Below are 22,382 nucleotides of genomic sequence, written 5' to 3'. Positions count from 1 at the left end.
TTGATATTCTTCATCAGATGACAGTCCTGTAACATCATATTACACAATGCATATAGGGTTTGTTCGAAAATGTGCATATTTAGCGGCACATCGTGGTTATACAATGTGATTAGTGGCCAAAACTTCAAGCAATCTGTCCGGCGCCATCTTGGAGAGGCACCTAATCTAATCGAAAACTATTCATAAACTTGACTAAAAAATACAGATTGGACAGCAAATGAAAGATAAATTAGTTCTTAATGCAATCGCTGTGTTATATTTTTAAAATTAACGTTACTGCGCAATACAGCGTGCGCTAAAGCGAGACCGCACCGAAATTCATGGCGGAATTATTATTTGACATTTGTCAACATAAATACGAATTAACAGCATAAAGACTGCTTACTATTTGCTGAGCTTCCATCAGAATCTTGGGCAAGGTGTCCTTTCTCCAGAACAATCGTCTTTTGGTTGAAATATGTCCTCTTCTCCTGTCGAAATAGCCGCTAACGTTAGCTATGTGCCGGAAAGGTGTCCAACTCCTGATAGCGCGTCACAAAGAAATCCCAGAAAATCGCAATAAACTGATATAAACTGCTATAAGTCGGTTTAAATTAACTACCTTGTGATGTCTTTAACAACTATAACGAATAAAAACATGACCGGAGATATAGAACTGCTAAAACGAAAGCTTTGCAGGACGCCATTGTGATGTCCCTCTTGCGCCAGGCGCCCCGTTGAAAAGAACGGTACTTCCGTTCCACGGTCTTATATAGGGCCCCAGATGGTGCAATCCACTCCATTCAAATTCTCACCGCTTACTGACATCTAGAGGAAGGCGTATGCAGTGCATGTAGCCCCATAGCTTACATGGGGACTTATAAACTGACCCTAGAACAGGGACCTCGATTTCAGAAATCTCACTTCCTGACAGGAAATGTGCTGCAGAATGAGTTCTGTTTCACTCAGAGAAATAATTCAAACGGTTTTAGAAACTAGAGAGTGTTTTCTATCCAATAGTAATAATAATATGCATATTGTACGAGCAAGAATTGAGTACGAGGCAGTTTAATTTGGGAACGAATTTTTACAAAGTCGAAATGGCGCCCCCCTATTGACGAAGTTTTAAGGAACTAGAGCAACCACACAGTTGTTTTGTATGGAACACAACCCTGCATCCCTGCCATCACACAATTACTGTTGTTTACGCAATCCAAAAACGTCCCATTATAAATCCCAATCTGGGTCTGGTGGGAATCATTTGAAAGCTTGTTCTATCGCCAACATGACTAGGTAAGTTCTAAAATATGATCTTACAGTGTTAGGCTTTCACAAGGCAATTTTCAAGGTAATTTTCAATGTGCATAAAAAGGAGTCATAATTGCATTCAGGTGTACATGTCATCTGGTAACTGTACATCAAACATAGTGATCATAAACATTCACACTGTATGACATGGAAATGTGAAGTGCACATTTGGACTCCAACAGCCTACAAGCCACTGAAGCAGACCATTGGAACCTCTACATTTTTAAAAGTCTAATAAATCCATGTAATATTGCCAACACCTTCACAATAAATCCATTATTTATTTTAGACGGGTCTAAAGAAACATGATAGGAAGGAAATGTAGTTTATTTCAGAAGAACAGGATAGTATATTCAGACATTATGTTAGGTCCTGATCTGGCTATGCCATATGGCTGAGGGATACACTAGTTCATTTAGCAGACAAGATTTGTTTTCAATTCTGTGGAATTATTTTTATAGTATGAAGAATACAGTTGAACATAGCTGAATAAAATAGAAAGGATATTTTATCCAAATGATTTCAGAGGGTGTGCACACATGTGGCTATTCTCATTAGGGCTGTTGCGGTGGCCATATTACCGCCACATCTGCAGTCATGAAGGCAGTCAAATTCCACGTGACTGTTTAGTCACTGTAATTAGGCTTCTCTAAGCTCTGATGCTGCTGATGGTCATTAGTAGCCTACCAAACTTGCTAACTGTCTGGTACTCAGCCCTCGATTGTCCCTCTAATCACTCTGACATCAATGCAAATGTAATGGAAAATCTAATCAAACACTTCATGAGAGCCCATGAGCTCATGTTGTGCAAAATTTCTATAGGCTATATGCAATTGTGTGAGAAAACAGTGGTGGCCTTTACAAAATAGGAGGATCAGCTTTCTATAGGCTAGGCCTACTATATTTATTTCTCAACTTTCCTAATATTAAGCACATTGCTTATATTTACTGCAGGTGTATAGCCTACCTGGCTGGGATGAAAATAAACCACAGTAAAAGCATCTTCCATTCGCTATTTAAGTGCATAGATGACATGTATTTTTTCCCCTGCCCTTGTTTTGAGACAGGTGCATGATAATGGTCCATTCTAAATCAAAACAAATGTCACACATATATTATTTAGTATATGTAAAGACCAGATTAAATCAAGAATAGTCTGATGGGTGAAAATATTAGCCTGTCACCTGTGAGTTATATATTATGACTTGTGAATGATGCCCAGCATAAGGCAAGAAACAATGCTTTTTTTTTGCGTCTTTTTCTAATCATAGTCACACACCTCATGTAGCCTAGCCCATAGGCCTATATGTTTTGATAAGGTTTGTATTACAACTAAATTGGCCAAATAACTTCTTAAAATTAAGCACATTAATCCGCTTTACAAGGTGTGTAGAGCCTAACTGGCATACATACATAATCAGAGCGTGAGTTTCAAGTTTGGGGAAGATAATTTTCACCTTAAACATTCACTTTTATAATAAAAGCAATACATGCATAATTGCATCCCGCTAATGGAACATTTGTGCTTATAGCCTACTGCAATGTGCCCATTGCTGCACTTATAATGTGAAGAAATAGCTTAATAGCTGATCAACATTTTAAGCTTAACGTTCTGATCTGTTGCATCAGCCACATTGTGTAAAAACATTTTTGGGATGCTAGTGGTTGTATTAATTTGGGATCCATTGCATCCCACAACTGTCCCAGACTGTTCGGAATATTTATTTATTGCACAGAATAGAATAGGTCGACCTTTGTACTGCAGGGGATAGTAGATTGACATATGCTAGTGCTTTTGCTGTTCGTTAGGCCTACACGTCTTGTTGGTTGACGAAAAGTACATGTGGACAATAGCTTCAAAATGCACCTCGGAATTGGATAATGACGCCCGCAGTTGCATCCCTGATGTGTCTGTCTTCCCTTGTAGCCTGTGAGAAAGACCCAATCACTCGGGGAGAAGCACACAACGGCCACTGGGAGCAAAATGCATGGATTTTCTTTAGGGTGCATTACGGCCACATTAAGGGGATGCTGCCGTGAAATTCGAGGCATTATCAAGTGCTTGTCAAAATGTGAATGAGTGGCTAATGTAGTGTGTGTACAGCCTGCGCAAAAAAACAGAGCAGAGCTCATGCCTTTCAAGCGACTTTTTTCAAATCATCATTAGTCACATCATGCAGCCTTACAATGTATAAAAAATCTAAACATATATAGCCCAACGTTTGTAGAACAACTAAAGTTACATTAATACCTCTAAATTAAGCATATAGGAGGATATATTTCTTTGGTAACCGCTCAACACAGAATAGCCGCATGTGCGCACTCCCTCACATCGTTTGGAGAAAATATCCTTTCTATTTTATTCAGTTTGTCCAATTGTATTCTTCATACTATAAAATAATATAAAATAATGCCATGGAATTCTAAGCAAATCTTGTCTGCTAATGAACTTGTGTAGCCCACAGCCATATGGCATAGCCAGATCAGGGTCTACTATTAGGACAACTCAGAGGATGCTATTCTGTTCTTCTGAAATAGACTACATTTTCTTCATGTCATGCTTCTTTAGACCTGTCTAAAATAAAACAATGGATTTATTGTGAAGGTGTAGGCAATATTACATGGATTTATTATACTTTTTAAAAAATGTAGATATTCCAAAGGTCTGCATCAGTAGGCTATGTGTGGAAGCCAGGAGATGCTAAATGTGTTTATGTTAAGTAACGGTCAATTTACCGTGAGACCGACAGTTATTTCCGGCTGACTAAATTTCGTGGCCGCCACAGCCCTAGTCCTCCTATATGCTTAGTTAATTGTGCAACTTTAGTTGTGATCCAAATGTTGGGATATAAGTTTTGCTTTTTAATACATCCTAAGGCTGCATGATGCTCTAATGATTTTTCTGCTTTGTTTCTTGTGCAGGCTGCTGCACACACTTCATCAGTCTCTCATTCACAATTTGACAAGCACTTGATAATATTCTCACCAGGCCTCGAATTTCCTACCAGCATCCCCCTTGTGTGGCCGTTGTGCCCTTGGGCTGAATATAATAATTAGAATTCCCTTCTCCCGGCTGCCAATTGCCGTGCTCCGAAGCACCTCTCACTCGCTTGGCTCTCTCAGATTTCTCAGTTCTTATTAGCCAATGAATGTCACATGATCGGTCCTTCTCACAGGCATCTCCGCCCCGAAGTAGGCTACAAGTGGAGACAGACACATCAGGGATGCAACTGCGCGTGTCCTTATCGAATTCCGAAGAGCATATTGAAATAAATATTACAAACATACTCTGGGACAGTTGTGGGATGCGATAGATCTCAAATGAATACAACCACTCGCATCAAAAAACATTTAAAAGCAATGAGGCTGATGCAACAGATCAGAATGTTTAGCTTAAAATGTTGATAAACTTTTACGCAATTTTTTTCACATTATAATCGCAGCAATGCGCACACGGCAGTAGGATACAAGCATGAATATTCCAAAATGCAATCAATTAGCAGGGAAAAAACTGTTCTCAAAAGTGACCGCAAATGCGATTATGCATGTAATGCTTTATTATAAAGGTGCATTTTTATGGTGAAAATGATCTTCCCCAAACTTGAAACTCACACGCTGCTTATGTATGTATACCAGTTAGGCTCTACACCCATTGTAAAGGGGATTGATGTGCTTAATTTTCATAAGTTATTTGGCCACTTTAGTTGTGATACAAACCTTATCAAAACGTATAGGCCTATGGGCTAGGTGTGCAACTATATGCTTTTCCCGTGGTTCATTTTCATGCCAGCCAGGTTAGCTATACTCCTGTTGTGAAGCGATGTGCATAATATTAGTAAAGTTGAGACATAATTATAGTAGGCCTAGCCTATAGAAAGCTGATTGGCACCTCATCTTTTAATAGAGGCTATCAAAACTCTGTTTTCTTGCATAGCCTATAGAAATGTTGCACCACATGAGCTCATGGGCTCTCATGAAGTGATTTGATTTTAACATACATTTGCATTGATGTCAGTGATTAGAGGGACAATAGAGTGCTGAGTACCAGGCAGTTAGCAAGTTTGGTAGGCTACTAATGACCATCAGCAGCATCCAAGCTTGGAGAAGCCTAGTTACTCTGACTAAACGGTCACGTGGAATTTGACTTATTATTTGACGGTAATACGGTTACCGTAACAGCCCCAAGCATGTGATTTATTTTTTTGTCAATAGATGTGTTTCATGAGAGGCAAACAAGCCTTGCTGCTTGGTGCCCTGCCATATGACCTCTGGACATCATACAGTCTTCCTGACAAAAACAGGCCGCTGTGCCAGGAACCCATCTAAGAATGTTAGCAAATCACATGCGCCACTTCCAAAGTGAACCCGCCGGCAAAGGGTCAGGCATTGGAGGAATGCTTGTTTATGTGCTCATCCTACTATTTGTCTTCTATTTGCCTGAAAATCACCAATCTCACCAATTGCTCTCACATGTAGCTGTTAAGTTGTTTTCCTACTGCACCTCTTTACAGGGGAAAGCATTTAAAACGGTGCTAGAGGAGCATTGCAATGGGGTTTGAGGAAAAGTAAGGAAAAGTGTGTGTGGTGGGGTTGTTTACCAGAAAACGGCGTGGGTGAGAGTGGGGGCGAGTCGTCTGCCACGTGTAGCGAGTGGAGGAGCGCTGTAGGACTGCAGCTATTGAACGAGGTGCAGGTAGGGTACACTGAGGGAGAGCGAGACGGAAAGAAAAGAGGTAACAGCTGCTATAGCATTGCTGTAGTGTTCATGCTTAGACGACATGAAGAGATTTTAGGTGCGTCGATTTTTCTCCCAAGTAATCTTTTTCCCTTCCTTTGAAAAGAAGCGTCTCACAACTAGGTGATATGGATGGGCATGATGCTCTCTCTTGTGTCTGTCTGGGTTTGGGCTGAGAGAGTGGCTGTTAACTCTTTCACTGCCCAGAAAATAACGGACATTGGCAACAATTGATATATTAAATGTTTATTTATTTATTTAACCCTTATTTTACCAGGTAAGTTGACTGAGAACACATTCTCATTTACAGCAACCACCTGGGGAACAGTTACAGGGGAGAGGAATGAGCCGGTTGTAAAATGGGGATGATTAGGTGGTCATGATGGTCAGATTGGGAATTTAGGCAGGACACCGGGGTTAACACCCCTACTCTTACAATAAGTGACATGGGCTCTTTAGTGAGCACAGAGAGTCAGGACACCTGTTTAACGTCCCATCTGAAAGACGGAACCCTAACCAGGGCAATGTCCCCAATCACTGCCCTGGGATATTTTTTAAGACCAGAGGAAAGGGTGCCTCCCACTGGCCCTCCATCACCACTTCAAGCAGCATCTGGTCTCCCATCCAGGGACCAACCCTACTTCGCTTCAGAAGCAAGCCAGCAGTGGGATGCAGGGTGCTATGCTGCTGGTTAATGAGATTGATCAGTGATAGATCACATTCATCTTACCAATTTCATAAGCATGTACGTATAGGCCTACAGTAAGTTTAATTGTATTTGAGTTTTTTAAACTTCCCCTGATCTAAGACTGAAGAAATCGAGCATGGGAGATAATGCTCTGTCGAACGTTCTCTGACATCGACGTCCTCTGATCTGCTTTTCGTTTCAGTGTTTTTCGTGGTTGTATTGTATTGATAGCCTATGCTTTAGTGCTATGATACAGTACACCATAGGGCTAGTTACACACAGACTTCCCTCCAACCATAGTTCATTAGATCCACCCTGCTTCCGGTCTCTGCTTCTGTGCAACCATGGGAGCACAGGTGGAAACATTGTGTTCTAGTGTAATGCTAGACTGTTGTTCCCACTCCACGATCACATTCCCCCATGAAATCGTATTCATTAGGATGTAATCAACAAAATTAATGTTATAATAGTTGGGTCCATATTCATAAAGCGTCTCGGAGTAGGAGTGCTTATCTATACTGAACAAAAATATAAACGCAACATGCAACGATTTCAACAATTTTACTGAGTTACAGTTCATATAAGGAAATCAATTCATTGATATGAATGAATTAGGCCCTAATCTATGGAGTAAACATGACAGGCAGGGGTGTAGCCATGGGTGGGCCTGGGAGTCCCACCCCCTGCTGAGCCAGGCCCAGCCAATCAGAATATGTTTTTCCTCACAAAAGGGCTTTATTACAGACAGAAATACTCCTCAGTTTCATCAGCTGTCCGGGTGGCTGGTCTCAGACGATCCCGCAGGTGAAGAAACTGGATTTCGAGGTCCTGGGCTGGCGTGTTTACCTGTGGTATGCGAGGCCGGTTGGACGTACTGACATTCTCTAAAATGACGTTGAAGGTGGCTTATGGTAGAGAAATGAACATTACATTATCTAGCAACAGCTCTGGTGGACATTCCAGCAGTCAGTATGCCAATCCCTCAAAACTTGCGACATCTGTGGCATTTTGTTGTGTGACAAAACTGCAAATTTTAGTGCCCTTTTATTGTCATCAGCGCAAGGTAATGATCATGCTGTTTAATCAGCTTCTTGATATGCCACACCTGTCAGGTAGATGGATTATCTTGGCTAAGGAGAAATGATCACTAAGAGGGATGTTAACAGATTTGTTCACACAATTTGAGAGAAATATATATATATTTTTAAATAAGCGTATGGACATTTTTTGGGATCTTTTTATTTCAGCTCATGAAACATGTGACCAACATTTTACATTTTGCGTTTTGCGTTTTTGTTCTGTATAGGATCAGGTCCCACATCTAATTCATTATTATTTAAAAGGCAAAACTGATCCTAGAGAGGAGCTCAACTCGGACAACCAGATCCACAGTGTGGCGTGCTTGCGCACATCTTTCTCTCGCTTGCTCTCTCTCTAGCCCTCTCTCTCTCTCGCTCGCCCTCTCTCTCTCGCTCGCCCTCTCTCGCTCGCCCTCTCTCGCTCGCCCTCTCTCGCTCGCCCTCTCTCGCTCGCTCGCCCTCTCTCGCTCGCCCTCTCTCGCTCGCCCTCTCTCGCTCGCCCTCTCTCGCTCGCCCACTCTCTCACTCGCCCACTCTCTCACTCGCCCACTCTCTCACTCGCTCCCTCTCTCACTCACTCGCTCGCTCGCTCTCTCTCTCGCTCCCTCCCGCTCCCTCCCGCTCCCTCCTTCCGTCTCTCGCTCCCTCCCGTCTCGCTCACTCACTCTCTCTCTCGCTCCCTCTCTCTCTCGCCCCCCCCCCCCCCCCCCCCCCGGCTCCCCCTCTCTCTCTCCCTGGCGCTCTCTCCCTCGCTCTCTCTCCTTCTCTCCCTCGCTCTCTCTCCTTCTCTCCCTCGCGCTCTCTCTCGCTCCCTCTCGATCCCTCTCTCTCGCTCGATCCTGATCTCGATCCCGCTCCCTCCCTCTCTCTCGCTCCCTCTCCTTCCCTCACTCCCTCTGTCCTCACATCACCTGACTGGATTTTTTATGACTACATGCAGTAGCAGACCAATAAGTCAGGCTGGCACAACTCTTTCGCTCTCTCTTTCTTTCGCAGGGTCTCTCTCTCTCCTCCTCCCTCTGCAGAGATGGCCAGCAGACCACATCATCCGAGGGGGAGGCAGCTAGGGGAAGAGACATGGGGAGCCCGGCTGCACTATCCCTCTCTTTTAGGATGGATGTGAGAAAGATTGGCAAGAGACCGACATCTCCTTTTTTAGAAGAAGGGGAATCAATCAATCAAAAATAAACTCATTGCTGTTGAGTTACTTTAAAAGATAGCTTGGATTATATATGTCTGATTAAGTGGGAATGAGCCGAGTTGGCTCACGAGTTGGCTCACTGAATCATCACCTGCAGTCCATGAAGGGTGTGTGCGCGTATGTGTGTGAGAGCCTGTGTGCTCACGGGTGCGTGTGTGTGCGTGCCTACACTAGTGCACAAGCTTGTGTGTGTCCATGTGTGTGAGGGCTCAGCTCTTCGCCAGACGGTGCAGGCAGACTGCTGTCTCTGCTGACTGCAGATGAGTTAGTGTTTACTGAGACCGGGAACATCAGCTGCACGTGCTCCCTCTCCACCAGAATGCGGCTCCTTTCCTCTCCGTGCCTCTCCTCAGTGTGCTTATTTGAAGGGCTTCAGCTCAAATTTGATTTGGAACTCCTCCAGTGGATCCTTTTGTGTGTTTGGTGTGCACTATGTCTGTTTTCCCGTCTGTGGTATCCATGCAAGAAAGGATCTGTCGTTTGTCATGACGCGGCCCTCTGTGGTGGTTGCCATGTGTCCGTTCATCGCTCGCTCCCTCCATCAATCCCTCTCCATTAATGCATTATTTGCTGTGCTCTTACACAATACATATTGGTGGTAAGAAAAGGGAGCCTCTGGAGCTTACAAGTTTTCTACCTGCAGGACTGGTTTATACTTCAGTCACACACATGCTGTATTGCGCAATCAGAGAGAGGGGGTGGTTATTTCAGTGGCTCTCTCTAGGGAGGGCGAAGGTCGCGAGTGTTTGCCTTTCCTTGTCATTTCCAAGCCAGCAACCACTAGGCATTATGTAACACATTCTCCCACAGGAAACACAGGATCAGTAGCTAGTGTACCGTACCTTCAGCTCCGCTCCAGTTTCCTTCTTCCCCCTCTTCCTCTCTGTCGGTCTTTCTCTCTCGGTCGGTCTCTCTGTCTCTTGGTCAGTCTCTCTGTCTCTCGGTCGGTCGCTGTCTCTCGGTCGGTCTCTCTCGGGTAGGTCTCTCGCTCTCGGGTCGGTCTCACTCTCGGTCGGTCGGTCAGTTGGGGTCTCTTGGTCGGTCTCTCTCTCTCGGTCGGTCGGTCTTGGTTGGTCTCTCTCTCTCGGTCAGTCTCTCTCTTTCTCTCTCGGTCGGTCTCTCTCTCTCGGTTGGTCTCTCTCTCTGTCTCTCTGACGGTCGGTCTCTCTCGCTCTCTCGGTCGGTCTCTCTCGCTCTCTCGGTCAGTCTCTCTCGGTCGGTCGGTCGGTCTCTCTCTCTCTCTCGGTCGGTCTCTCTCGGTCGGTCTCTCTCGGTCGGTCTCTCTCTCTCGGGCGGTCTCTCTCGGTCGGTCTCGTTCTCTCGGTCGGTCATTCTCTCGGTCGGTCTCTCTCTCGCTCTCTCTCGGTCAGTATCTCTCTCGGGCGGTCTCTCTCTCTCTCTCGGTCGGTCTTTCTCTTGGTCGGTCGATCGGTCTCTCTCTCTCTCTCTCGGTCTCTCTCGGGCAGTCGGGGTCTCTCTCGGTCGGTCTCTCAGTCGATCGGTCTCTCTCTCTCTCTCGGTCGGTCTTTCTCTTGATCGGTCTCTCTCTCTCTCGCGGTCGGTCTCTCTCTTGGTCTCTCTCTCGGTCGGTCTCTCGTTCTCTCGGTCGGTCTCTCTCGGTCGGTCTCATTCTCTCGGTCGGTCTCGCTCTCTCGGTCGGTCTCGCTCTCTCGGTCGGTCTCGCTCTCTCGGTCGGTCTCGCTCTCTCGGTCGGTCTCGCTCTCTCGGTCGGTCTCGGTCGGTCTCGCTCTCTCGGTCGGTCTCGCTCTCTCGGTCGGTCTCGCTCTCTCGGTCGGTCTCTCTCTCTCGGGCGGTCTCTCTCTCGGTAAGTCTCTCTCTCTGTCGATCGATCTCTCTCGGTCGGTCTATCGCTCTCTCTCGATCGGTCTATCGCTCTCTCTCGATCGGTCTCTCTCTTGGTCGGCCTCTCTCTCGGTCGGCCTCTCTCTCGCTCTCTCTGTCTCCCGGTCGATCTCTTGCTCTCTCGGTCTCTGTGGAAGGAGTCGCTTCTTCTCAGTATGTAATTTTAACAATTCCATCAATCCATGTTGCTAATGTAACGATCTCCCTCGTGACGTTGTCTTTATTATATGACCCCATCAACTGAGTATTGGCACCATATAGCCACAGTGTACTGGATATGTGTTGGATGTACCACAGAGTTGTGTAACGTGAAAAGGCCATCTCACCGGATGTAAAAGCCATAGAAATAGAATTACGAGAATGGCCAAGGCCCCTCGGACACGACAATTGGACTGCACCCTCATGGACACACTTAATATGGTCTATATGGTATTATAATTCTATATATTTTGCAAAAGTTTCAATTAATAAAAATGATAAGACTGAATATGTATGACTGTGTCCCAAATGGCAGCCTATTTCCTTATGGGCCCTGGTTAACAGGTGTCATTTTGAGATGCAACCTTTGTCGTGATTGAAAAAGAATGCATGGAAAATGTGTTTTTCTTCGGTGTCTCAGAGTGTTGATGGGAAGCAAAAACAATGTTACCTGAGTGAACCCCACCGTATGGGGAATTATTTTGTTTTTCTCTGTTACACACAGATAGTGCGACAGAAAGAGTGTGTGTGTGTGTTTCTGTCTGGCGTACAACAGACACGTTCAGAGTCAGGTCTGGATTTAATCTTTTAATTTCTCTCCTCCCGTAGGGAAACGTGTTAAGGAAGATTCTCCTCACTCGCTACTTTGGAAATCAAAGGCTTCACTCCAAATCAGAGTTTGGGAGCGGGAACAGCGCAGCTGGAGGTACTGAACATAACCCCGAAAAACCTCAACTATACCTTAAAGGGATACTTCGGGATTTTGGCATTGAGGGCCTTTTATCTACTACCCCATAGTCCGATGAACTCTTGGATACCATTTTTATGTCTCTGCGTGCAGTTTGAAGGAAGTTTCTAACTAGAGCTCGCACAATTGCTAACTAATGTTAGCACAATGACTGGTAATCTATGGGTATCTGCTAGCAGGCTAGTAGATACCCATATACTTTGCTAACAGTAGTTAGCATTGGCTCAAGAAACTACCTCTAACTTCCTTAGTAGATAAAGGGCATCATTGCCAAAATCCCGAAGTATCCCTTTAACAATAATCCCTGTTACTCAGAGGGAGCGAGCAGATAACATGATGTATTGGCTAAAACCACTGTTATTTATTCTTGATAGTTATAAGAGGATATAAGACATACACATACAAACCCTTGGTTCCAAATCAGACCTGTTCAGTCCAATGTCTGCCATGCTTCTGGATGATGTTGTCGCTGCTCTCGCTCCAGTGCGCGTTAAGTGCTAGTATGTAGACGTTATCGGCTCATGGCAGCGACCACAAAACGGCAAATGTGTTCGATTACGTTGAAAACAATGGCCATCCATATTGGAAGCAGTCTCCAGTGTTTTTACACCTCAGTGTTGAGACTGCCTGGTGTGCCGGGGGTTGGCACTTTTGCTACTATTCCATTGGTCTATTAAGCCAGACAAGCTAATCGACTTGATTTTACTCAACGTTTTTTGCAGTATCATGTACACATTTTAAATTGGCATTTAAGAAAAAGACAAGAACAATACAAATGAACAATAAAATAACAAATAGTATTTGAACCCAGGTCTGTTCCAAATCATGTCCTGCCATTTTCCCCAATCCAATCAGTCTAATATCTGTCCGTTTGCAGGTGGCTCTTTGGTGCAGGACTCTGACAAGTTGAGCAGCAGCATGGTAGATATCCAGTGTCTGCTGGACAGTGAGGGAGCCTCAGAGCTGGTCATAGACCTTATCGTCAGCACCAAGAACGACCGCATGTTCGAGGAGAGCATCCTGCTAGGCAACGCCCTGCTCCAGGGGGGAAACACTCAGATACAGGTGGGTGGGGAGGAGAGGGGCTCACACAGATACGCAGATACAGAGAAACAAAATCTATGGGTTATAAAAACGTTACTTGACATGGGCTAGTTGATCTGAACATTTCTGACAAGCTCTCTAAGGTATGCAAGGACTGACATGACAAGAAAACTGATGATGCACTACCTAATTTCTGAAATTGTACTTTGTGCATTCTACTAGTACAACTTTCAAGAGTAAGTTGAAAGCCCCACGGTTTGGGAACCACTGCTCTATCTGATGGGTCGATTACACTTCTCCCCCCTTTCAGAACTCATTCTACCACCAGCTGCACAAGCAGAAGAAGTCGGAGCACTTCTTCAAGGTGTTCTACGACCGCATGCGTCTGGCCCAGCAGGAGATCCGGGCCACTGTGTCCGTCAACATGTTCGAGGTCGGCACCTGCAGGAAGAGAGACGAGGACGTCGACGTTAGTCACAGTGGCGTCCGTCTCAGGAAAACACGTATGTTTTTATTTTTATTTTGTCTCAATAGAAATAGAATGACTAGAACTGACATTCTCTTTCAAGTCGTTGTTACATGATGGGTGGGACGGCGGCCATATTGAGTGTCCCCATTAGTGTAATTTCAAATTGCTCTGTTCTGGCCTAGTGTTGCACGGCATACCAAAACATCTGTACTTTTTCGATACTAGAACATGAAAAATGGTATGGTAGTTGAATTTGTTACTTTCGGTACTCCTGTCAAATGTGTTAGGTCTTAAAGAGATATCGCGCACTTATATAAAAGAAGAGATTGCTTCGTCTATGCAAATATTTTTGACCACTACAATAAAATGAATCATTTGTAGCATTTGTTAGATTCCAATACCTGTTCTCTATTACCTGTTCTCCATTTAGTTCCTCAGCTGCAATCTTTCCCCTCCTTACTGGCATTCCCCGTGTTTCATGGGAGAACAAGTCCAGACATGTCTGTGAAGCAGCAGATATTGTAAAATGTCCACTGTCCAGTGCTCCACAGACTGAAGGATCAGAGATGTGTGGAAGGTTGAGAGTGAATTAAATAGCAAGGGACCAGGGAAGAGTGTGGGAGGATGAGTGCTGGAGAGGGAGCTAAGTTTCAAAGCTGCTGAGTCATATGGTTATGCCCTGAACATGACCCTAGAAGTCTCCATGGAGATGATGGGGCTTAGGCCACTGAGATCCGAAAAGGGCTCTCAATGCAGACATACAGGTAATAAACCTTGAGTGTAAATTTGAGTAGTATGTGATATTATTTAATACTGTAATATACAGTAAGTAATACTGTGTAGTATATGCATTGTTCTTCAAAGGTTTACAACTCCAGCCATACCTACATAGGAATAGTAAGGGACTCATAAGGTCAAAGGTCGCCTCCATTTCTCTCTTTGCTGACATTATCAGACTCCCAGTGCTCAGTTGATCCTTTTGGCAGGGCCATTTACTAATTTAATCAGCAGCGTGACTACAGTAAATGTAATATGTGTGGTCTCCCCTGTAGTATCACTGACCCAGTAGTTTGGAGTGATTGCGGTTCTGTTGTTCCTGTTTCGCCACCATGCCTGTGGTCACAAGTCAGGGGCCATGTGAGAGGTCACATCACTAGTCTATCAAAGGGCCATTCTACCCAGATGGGTTGTTTTGACCAGAAAACCCAACTATACAGTTAACCCGTTGTCAGAGGGGTCACGGTAATTTCAGAATTATTACAAAAAAGGGTTTGTTTCATGATAAGATTTCATATGAGTTCTACTGAGAGGGAAGCATTGAAAAACACTCATGACATTCGATTGGCTCACAGGGTTGGGGTCAATTTCATTTCAATATAGCCATATCAGGTCAGGAAGTGTATTGCAATTCAAGTGATGACATAATCCAAAAAGTTATGCTACATTTTCAAATCATGAATTTTAATTCCACTGCAAAATTGTCTGACTTGAAAGGAAATCAACCTTTAACCCTGGTCAGCAGAAATCCTCAACATTTCTGGAAAACCTGTAAATGTTTAGGAATGTTTCCAGAATTTTGCAACCCTTCAGTGACCCACCCCGTCTCCTCCTCTAGCAAAAGACTCTTCCCTGCACATGATAGACAACATGCGTGGCCAGTTGAAGGAGGCGTCCTCGGCCACCTCCAAGGCCTTTGTCTCCTTCCGGAAGGAGCGGGACACAGACCTGGAGGTCCTGGAGGGCCAGGCCGGTGAAGGGCCCGGGGGAGGGGCCGAGGAGAGGGAGGAGGAGGCCCAGATGAGCCGGGCAATTACCATCATGAAGCCTATCCTGCGCTACCTGCAGCTGCTCTGTGAGAACCACAACAGGGACCTGCAGGTATTGAATTGAATAAACCTTATTGAGGATTTGTCACCAGCATAGGCACTGTATGGAGAGATCATAGTTCCTCTGACCACAAGCTGAATTTACTGGTGTTTACCATGTTCACCTGATGAGTGAATCATACGTGAATAATCTCAACAGGGATTAGCAGGTAGGCCCACTGCATTTGAGGAAACAGATTAGATTCTGAGCTGAGCATTATCATTTTTCTTCTCATCTCCATTATGAGTCAGAATCTCCACAGAGATCTAACAGCAGCCTATCATAGCACCACCTCTATTTAGGAATCCAGCGTTTATGTAACCATCTGGGTTTTATATCCGGTGTAACAGGGTATTATTGTCAATATACACAGAGTATACAAAACATTTGGACACCTGCTCTTGCCATGACATAGACTGACCAGGTGAATCCAGGTGAAAGCAATGATCCCTTATTGATGTCACTTGTTTAATCCACTTTAATCAGTGTAGATGAAGGTGAGGAGACGGGTTAAAGAAGGATTGTTAAGCCTCGTGACAATTGAGACATGGTTTGTGTGTGTGCTATTTAGAGGGTGAATGTGCAAGGCAAAAGATTTATGTGCCTTTGAAAGGGGTATGGCAGTAGGTGCCAGGAGCACCGGTTTGAGTGTGTCAAGAACTGCAACGCTGCTGGGTTTTTCCACACTCAACAGTTTCCCGTGTGTATCAAGAATGTTCCACCACCCAGACATCCAGCCAACTTGACACAACAGTGGGAAGCATTAGAGTCCACATGGGCCAGCATCCCTGTAGAACGCTTTCGACACCATGTAGAGTCCATGTCCCGATGAATTGAGGCTGTTCTGAGGGCAACTCAATATTAGGAAGGTGTTCTAAATGTTTTGTACACTCAGTGTATGTCTCACGCTTTTATTCTGAAAAGTTGACACACCCTGCTTTAAACACAGATCAGATGTGCTCACACTCCGATAGGATGTCATGCAAGTATCCTATTAATATGAGCCACCTTTTTCCCCCTCCTGGTTCGTCCCTGAATCCAGAACTTCCTGCGGAACCAGAACAACAAGACCAACTACAACCTGGTGTGTGAGACGCTGCAGTTCCTGGACATCCTGTGTGGCAGCACCACTGGGGGCCTGGGCCTGCTGGGCCTCTACATCAACGAGGGCAACGTGGACTTGGTCCGGCAGACCCTGGAGACCATCACAGAGTACTGCCAAGGACCCTGCCACGAGAACCAGGTAGGGGACCAAAAACTGTGCCCGTGTAGAGGTTATTTGGAATCACACTCTTGTGATGTGGTGTGCCTGCCTGACACTTGTAAACGCAAATTATATAATGTACCACAAGGATTTCCTCTTTGTCTAATGGTTAAGACATTGAACAGCAGTCCTGGGCCCCCAAAATATGCATGTGCAAGTTTTCATGCAACAATTTGCATTTATAAAAACTCAACTTGACTTGGGAATGTGCTTATCGTCCCGCAAACTTTAGACCATGCATATGCACAGTTTCTAGTGGTTGAATTATTGCATTGCATGAAGACAAATGTAGCCTTGTGCAAATGTGGTATATACAGTGCATTCGGAAAGTATTCAGACCCCTTCCCTTTTTCCACATTTGTTATGTTATAGCCTTATTCTCAAATGTATTAAATCAATCTACACACTACACCATAATGACAAAACAAAAACATGTTTTTAGATTTTTTTAAAGATTTTTTCCCTTAATAATTAAGTATTCAGACACTTTGCTATGACACACGCAATTGAACTCAGGTGCATCCTGTTTCCATTGGTCATCCTTGTGATGTTTCTACAACTTGATTGGAGTCCACCTGTCGTAAATTCAATTGATTGGACATGATTTGGAAAGGCACATATAAACTCAGCAAAAAAAGAAACGTCCTCTCACTGCCAACTGTGTTTATTTTCAGCAAACTTAACGTGTAAATATTTGTATGAACATAACAAGATTCAACAACTGAGACATAAACTGAACAAGTTCCACAGACATGTGACTAACAGAAATGTAATAATGTGTCCCTGAACGAGGGGGGGGGGGGGTCAAAATCAAAGTAACAGTCAGTATCTGGTGTGGCCACCAGCTGCATTAAGTACTGCAGTGCATCTCCTCCTCATGGAATGCACCAGATTTGCCAGTTCTTGCTGTGAGATGTTACCCCACTCTTCCACCAAGGCACCTGCAAGTTCCCTGACATTTCTGGGGGGAATGGCCCTAGCCCTCCCCCTCCGATCCAACAGGTCCCAGACGTGCTCAATGGGATTGAGATCCGGGCTCTTCACTGGCCATGGCAGAACACTGACATTCCCGTCTTGCAGGAAATCACGCACAGAATGAGCAGTATGGCTGGTGGCATTGTCAGGATGAGCCTGCAAGAAGGGTACCACATGAGGGAGGAGGATGTCTTCCCTGTAACGCACAGCGTTGAGATTGCCTGCAATGATAACAAGCTCAGTCCGATGATGCTGTGACACCGCCCAGACCATGACGGACCCTCCACCTCCAAATCGATCCCGCTCCAGAGTACAGGCCTTGGTGTACCGCTCATTACTTCGACGATAAACGCAAATCCGACCATCACCGCTGGTGAGACAAAACCGTGACACATCAGTGAAGAGCACTTTTTGCCAGTCCTGTCTGGTCCAGCGACGGTGGGTTTGTGGCCATAGGCAACGTTGTTGCCGGTGATGTCTGGTGAGGACCTGCCTTACAACAGGCCTACAAGCCCTCAGTCCAGCCTCTCGCGGACAGTCTGAGCACTGATGGAGGGATTGGGCGTTCCTGGTGTGACTCGGGCAGTTGTTGCCATCCTGTACCTGTCCCGCAGGTGTAATGTTCGGATGTACCGATCCTGTGCAGGTGTTGTTACACGTGGTCTGCCACTGCGAGGACGATCAGATGTCCGTCCTGTCTCCCTGTAGCGTTGTCTTAGGCGTCTCACAGTACGGACATTGCAAGTTATTGCCCTGGCCACATCTGCAGTCCTCATGCCTCCTTGCAGCATGCCTAAGGCACGTTCACACAGATGAGCAGGGACCCTGGGCATCTTTCTTTTGGTGTTTTTCAGAGTCCGTAGAAAGGCCTCTTTAGTGTCCTAAGTTTTCATAACTGTGACCTTAATTGCCTACCGTCTGTAAGCTGTTAGTGTCTTAACGACCGTTCCACAGGTGCATGTTCATTAATTGTTTATGGTTCATTGAACAAGCATGGGAAACAGTTTTTAAATTATTTTTATTTGTTTATTTTTTTTAAATTATTTTTATCCCATTTTCTCCCCAATTTTCGTGGTATCCAATCGCTAGTAATTACTATCTTGTCTCATCGCTACAACTCCCGTACGGGCTCGGGAGAGACGAAGGTCGAAAGCCATGCGTCCTCCGAAGCACAACCCAACCAAGCCGCACTGCTTCTTAACACAGCGCGCCTCCAACCCGGAAGCCAGCCGCACCAATGTGTCGGAGGAAACACCGTGTACCTGGCCCCCTTGGTTAGCGCGCACTGCGCCCGGCCCGCCACAGGAGTCGCTGGAGCGCGATGAGACAAGGATATCCCTACCGGCCAAACCCTCCCTAACCCGGACGACGCTATGCCAATTGTGCGTCGCCCCACGGACCTCCCGGCTGCGACAGAGCCTGGGCGCGAACCCAGAGACTCTGGTGGCGCAGTTAGCACTGCGATGCAGTGCCCTAGACCACTGCGCCACCCGGGAGGCCCTTTTAAACCCTTTACAATGAAGATCTGTGAAGTTATTTGGATTTTTACGTATTGTCTTTGAAAGACAGGGTCCTGAAAAAGGGACATTTCTGTTTTTGCTGAGTTTAAAAGGTCCTACAGTTGAAAGTGCATGTCAGAGCAAAAACCTAGCCATGCGGTCGAAGGAATTGTCTGAGACATGATTGGGTCGGCACAGATCTGGGGAAGGGTACCAAAACATTTCTGCAGCATTGAAGGTCCCCAAGAACACCGTGACCTCCATCATTCTTAATTGGAAGAAGTTTGGAACCACAAACTCTTCCTAGAGCTGGCCACCCAGGCAAACTGAGCAAGAGAAAGGCCTTGTTCATGGAGGTGACCAAGAACCCAATGGTCACTTTGACCGAGCTCCAGAGTTCCTCTGTGGAGATGGGAGAACTTTGTAGAAGGACAGCCATCTCTGCAGCACTCTACCAATCAGGCCTTTATGGTAGAGTGGTCAGATGGAAGCCACTCCTCAGTAAAAGGCACATGACAGGAGTTTGCCAAAAGGCAACTAAAGGACTCTCAGACCATGAAAAACAAGATTATCTGGTCTGATGAAACCAAGATTGAACTCTTTGGCCTAAACGCAAAGCGTCACGTCTGTTTTTCAGCGGCAGGGACTAGGAGACTAGTCGGGATCGAGGGAAAGCGGAACGGAGCAAAGTACAGAGAGATACTTGATGAAAACCTGCTCCAGAGCGCTCAGGACCACAGACTGGGGAGAAGGTTCACCTTCCAACAGGACAAAGAACCTAAGAACACAGCCAAGACAATGCAGGAGTGGCTTCAGGACAAGTCTTTGAATGTCCTTGAGTGGCCAGCCAGAGCCCGGACTTGAACCTGGTCGAACATCTCTGGATCAACCTGAAATAGCTGTGCAGCAATGCTCCCCATCCAACCTTACAGAGCTTGAGATGATCTGCAGAGAAGAATGGGAGAAACTCCCCAAATACAGGTGTGCCAAGCTTGTAGTGTCATACTCAAGAAGACTCGAGGCTGTAATCGCTGCCAAAGGTGATTTAACAAAGTACTGAGTAAATGGTCAGAATACCTATGTAAATGTGACATTTCAGTGTTTTTTTTTTCATGTAATTTGCAAAAACTTCCCCAAAACTTTTTTTGCTTCGTCATTATGGGGTATTGAGTTTTTTATTTTTATCTATTCGTTCGTTATCTCATTTAATTGGACCCCCTTTACAGTAGTAAATAGATAAGCCATTTCAAGTAATTTGCTATTTTCGATCTAAAGCGCAGTTTAATGGGTGAACAGATGGTTCACCTTTTCCATTGATATTTGAATAGTGTCATTTCAAATTTCTCCAGTAAACATTATTTCATTTAAAAACTTAATACTGCATCATTACAGAATACATTAATGACGTTTTCTGGCCATGAGTTCATATTCTCGAGGTAGCCATGCAACAAATAACCATGTGCGTCTCTCATCTAATTGGGTCTATTAGATAGGCTAAATTCAATTTCATGCAATTTCATGCACCCAACAGGGATCGCGGTTTATAACATACAGTAGAATTTAACAGATGAATAGAGAATTGATATTTAGCTTCGAAGTGTGTAGGCCAGGGTTTCCCAAACCCCCCTATCCCGCCTGGGTGCAGATTTTTGTTTTTGCCCTAGCACTACACAGCTGATTCAAATAACCAACTCATCAAACTTTTGATTATTTGAATCAGCTGTGTAGTAGTTGGGCAAAAATCAAAATGTGTACCCAGGGAGGCCCCATGACTTGGGTTTGGGATGCTACCACTGTAAATAGGCCTACTGTAGTTTTCCTTTTTAATGGAAAAAGTGAATTCAAAACATTATTGTATTTAAACAATCTGTTTACAGGTCCACAACAATTTGCAATTGTTTTTGTCTTTCAGAAACGGTCAGATACAGCAAATATCACTGCAAAAGATATCATTCTGCCAACACCTCCAAAAACATTTTATCAAGTGTGCCATGTATTGCGATTTCCTTTAGATACTGTCTTGGCCTAATTCCAACACTTCCAAAGTATACAGCAGTAAGGGCTTTATTGTCACCATAAAAGGTGAATGATGGGAGTTTTTCTGGCGGAGTTATAATGCTCGTTCACGAGCGCAAAGTTTTATGACAGGTCTGATTTATGCATATGGGATGCGCCAAGTTTATAAATCTGAAAGGCACACGCAGATATTTAGTGTTAAATTTACACAATGGTTGTAAATGAGTGCCCTGGGGTCACCAACCGGTTACACCAGATGACTAATGTTGCTGTGCTCACTTTACCATGGAAGATGATGAATAGTGTTGTTATTTTGGAGTTGGATTACTACCATGCAAGATCATAACTGTATGCTACATCAGTGTTCCCAATTGTTTTGGTCAGGAGGCCTGTCCAACACGTGAGCATGACATCGATGTGACAACCATGTACAGTAACAGCCATGTGACATCCATGTTTGAATCACATACAGCTCCCACTCACCTGAATCATACATCAGCACTTTCACAGTTGGGTACAGCACAGGAAAAACCCCTGATGTATGTCACATTGATGGTAGTGCATTGATTTTTTTTGGTTCAAGCGTAGCCATGAAAACCATTTTAAATGAATGTACAGTAAATGTGAGGGTGTTCAGTAACATGTCAATTTATGAAGTGGTTGGAAGTTACACGAGTAGCCTACAATCCTGCCAAACAGACAGCCGTGTTGTCTAAAACATCTTAAAGGGATAGTTCCTGCCAAACACAACAGTATTGTCTAATTGAGTCTAAAACATCTTAAAGGGATAGTTCACTTTTTGGAGGTTGTAGCTCAGGGATTCTTGAAAGATGGGACAATCAACATTTTTCCCACAAAAAGATTTCTAAATATGAACAACATTTTAAATGTAATTTTGATAGACCAAAGTATCAGCTATCACCATGCCAAAAGGAACAAGCTATTAATAAATAAATCATAAAATGCAACTAACTGGATTTATGATAACTCTGTCAGGCACCATAAGTGTTTAAATGCCTAGATTGTTTAATTCTAACATTAGATAATTCAAATATACTGAACGAAGATATAAACATATGTAAAATGTTGGCCCCATGTTTCATGAGCTGAAAAAAAATCCATACGCAAGAAAAGCTTATTTCTCACAAATGTTGTGCACCAAGTTGTTTACATCCCTGTTAGTGAGCATTTCTCCTTTGCCAAGATAATCCATCCACCTAACAGGTTTGGCATATCAAGAAGCTGATTAAACAGTGTGATCATTACACAGGTGCACCTTGTGCTGGGGACAATAAAAGGCCACTCAAAAATGTGCTGTTGTCACACAACACAATACCACAGATGTCTCAAGTTTTGAGGGAGCGTTCAATTAGCATGTTGACTGCAGGAATGTTCACCAGAGCTGTTGCCAGATGATCATTTTATTTTTATTTATTTTCCATAAGCCGCC

At 44.5% G+C, this 22,382-nt stretch overlaps 1 protein-coding gene across 1 annotated transcript in view; it reads left to right on the top strand.

Moving 5' to 3' along the window:
- itpr2 (inositol 1,4,5-trisphosphate receptor, type 2) overlaps window positions 1-22,382 on the top strand; it is a 189,586-nt gene that overhangs the window by 88,405 nt on the left and 78,799 nt on the right. Inside the window, exons 38-42 of the mRNA XM_039001426.1 lie at window positions 11,661-11,757; window positions 12,677-12,864; window positions 13,154-13,346; window positions 14,934-15,190; window positions 16,221-16,421. Coding sequence (XP_038857354.1) covers window positions 11,661-11,757; window positions 12,677-12,864; window positions 13,154-13,346; window positions 14,934-15,190; window positions 16,221-16,421 — 936 coding nt within the window. The remainder of the gene's footprint in view (window positions 1-11,660; window positions 11,758-12,676; window positions 12,865-13,153; window positions 13,347-14,933; window positions 15,191-16,220; window positions 16,422-22,382) is intronic.

The sequence above is a fragment of the Salvelinus namaycush genome, chromosome 9, assembly GCF_016432855.1.
Source record: "Salvelinus namaycush isolate Seneca chromosome 9, SaNama_1.0, whole genome shotgun sequence".
In the NCBI taxonomy this organism is placed as follows: domain Eukaryota; kingdom Metazoa; phylum Chordata; class Actinopteri; order Salmoniformes; family Salmonidae; genus Salvelinus; species Salvelinus namaycush.
This window is presented reverse-complemented; position numbering and strand designations above follow the sequence as displayed.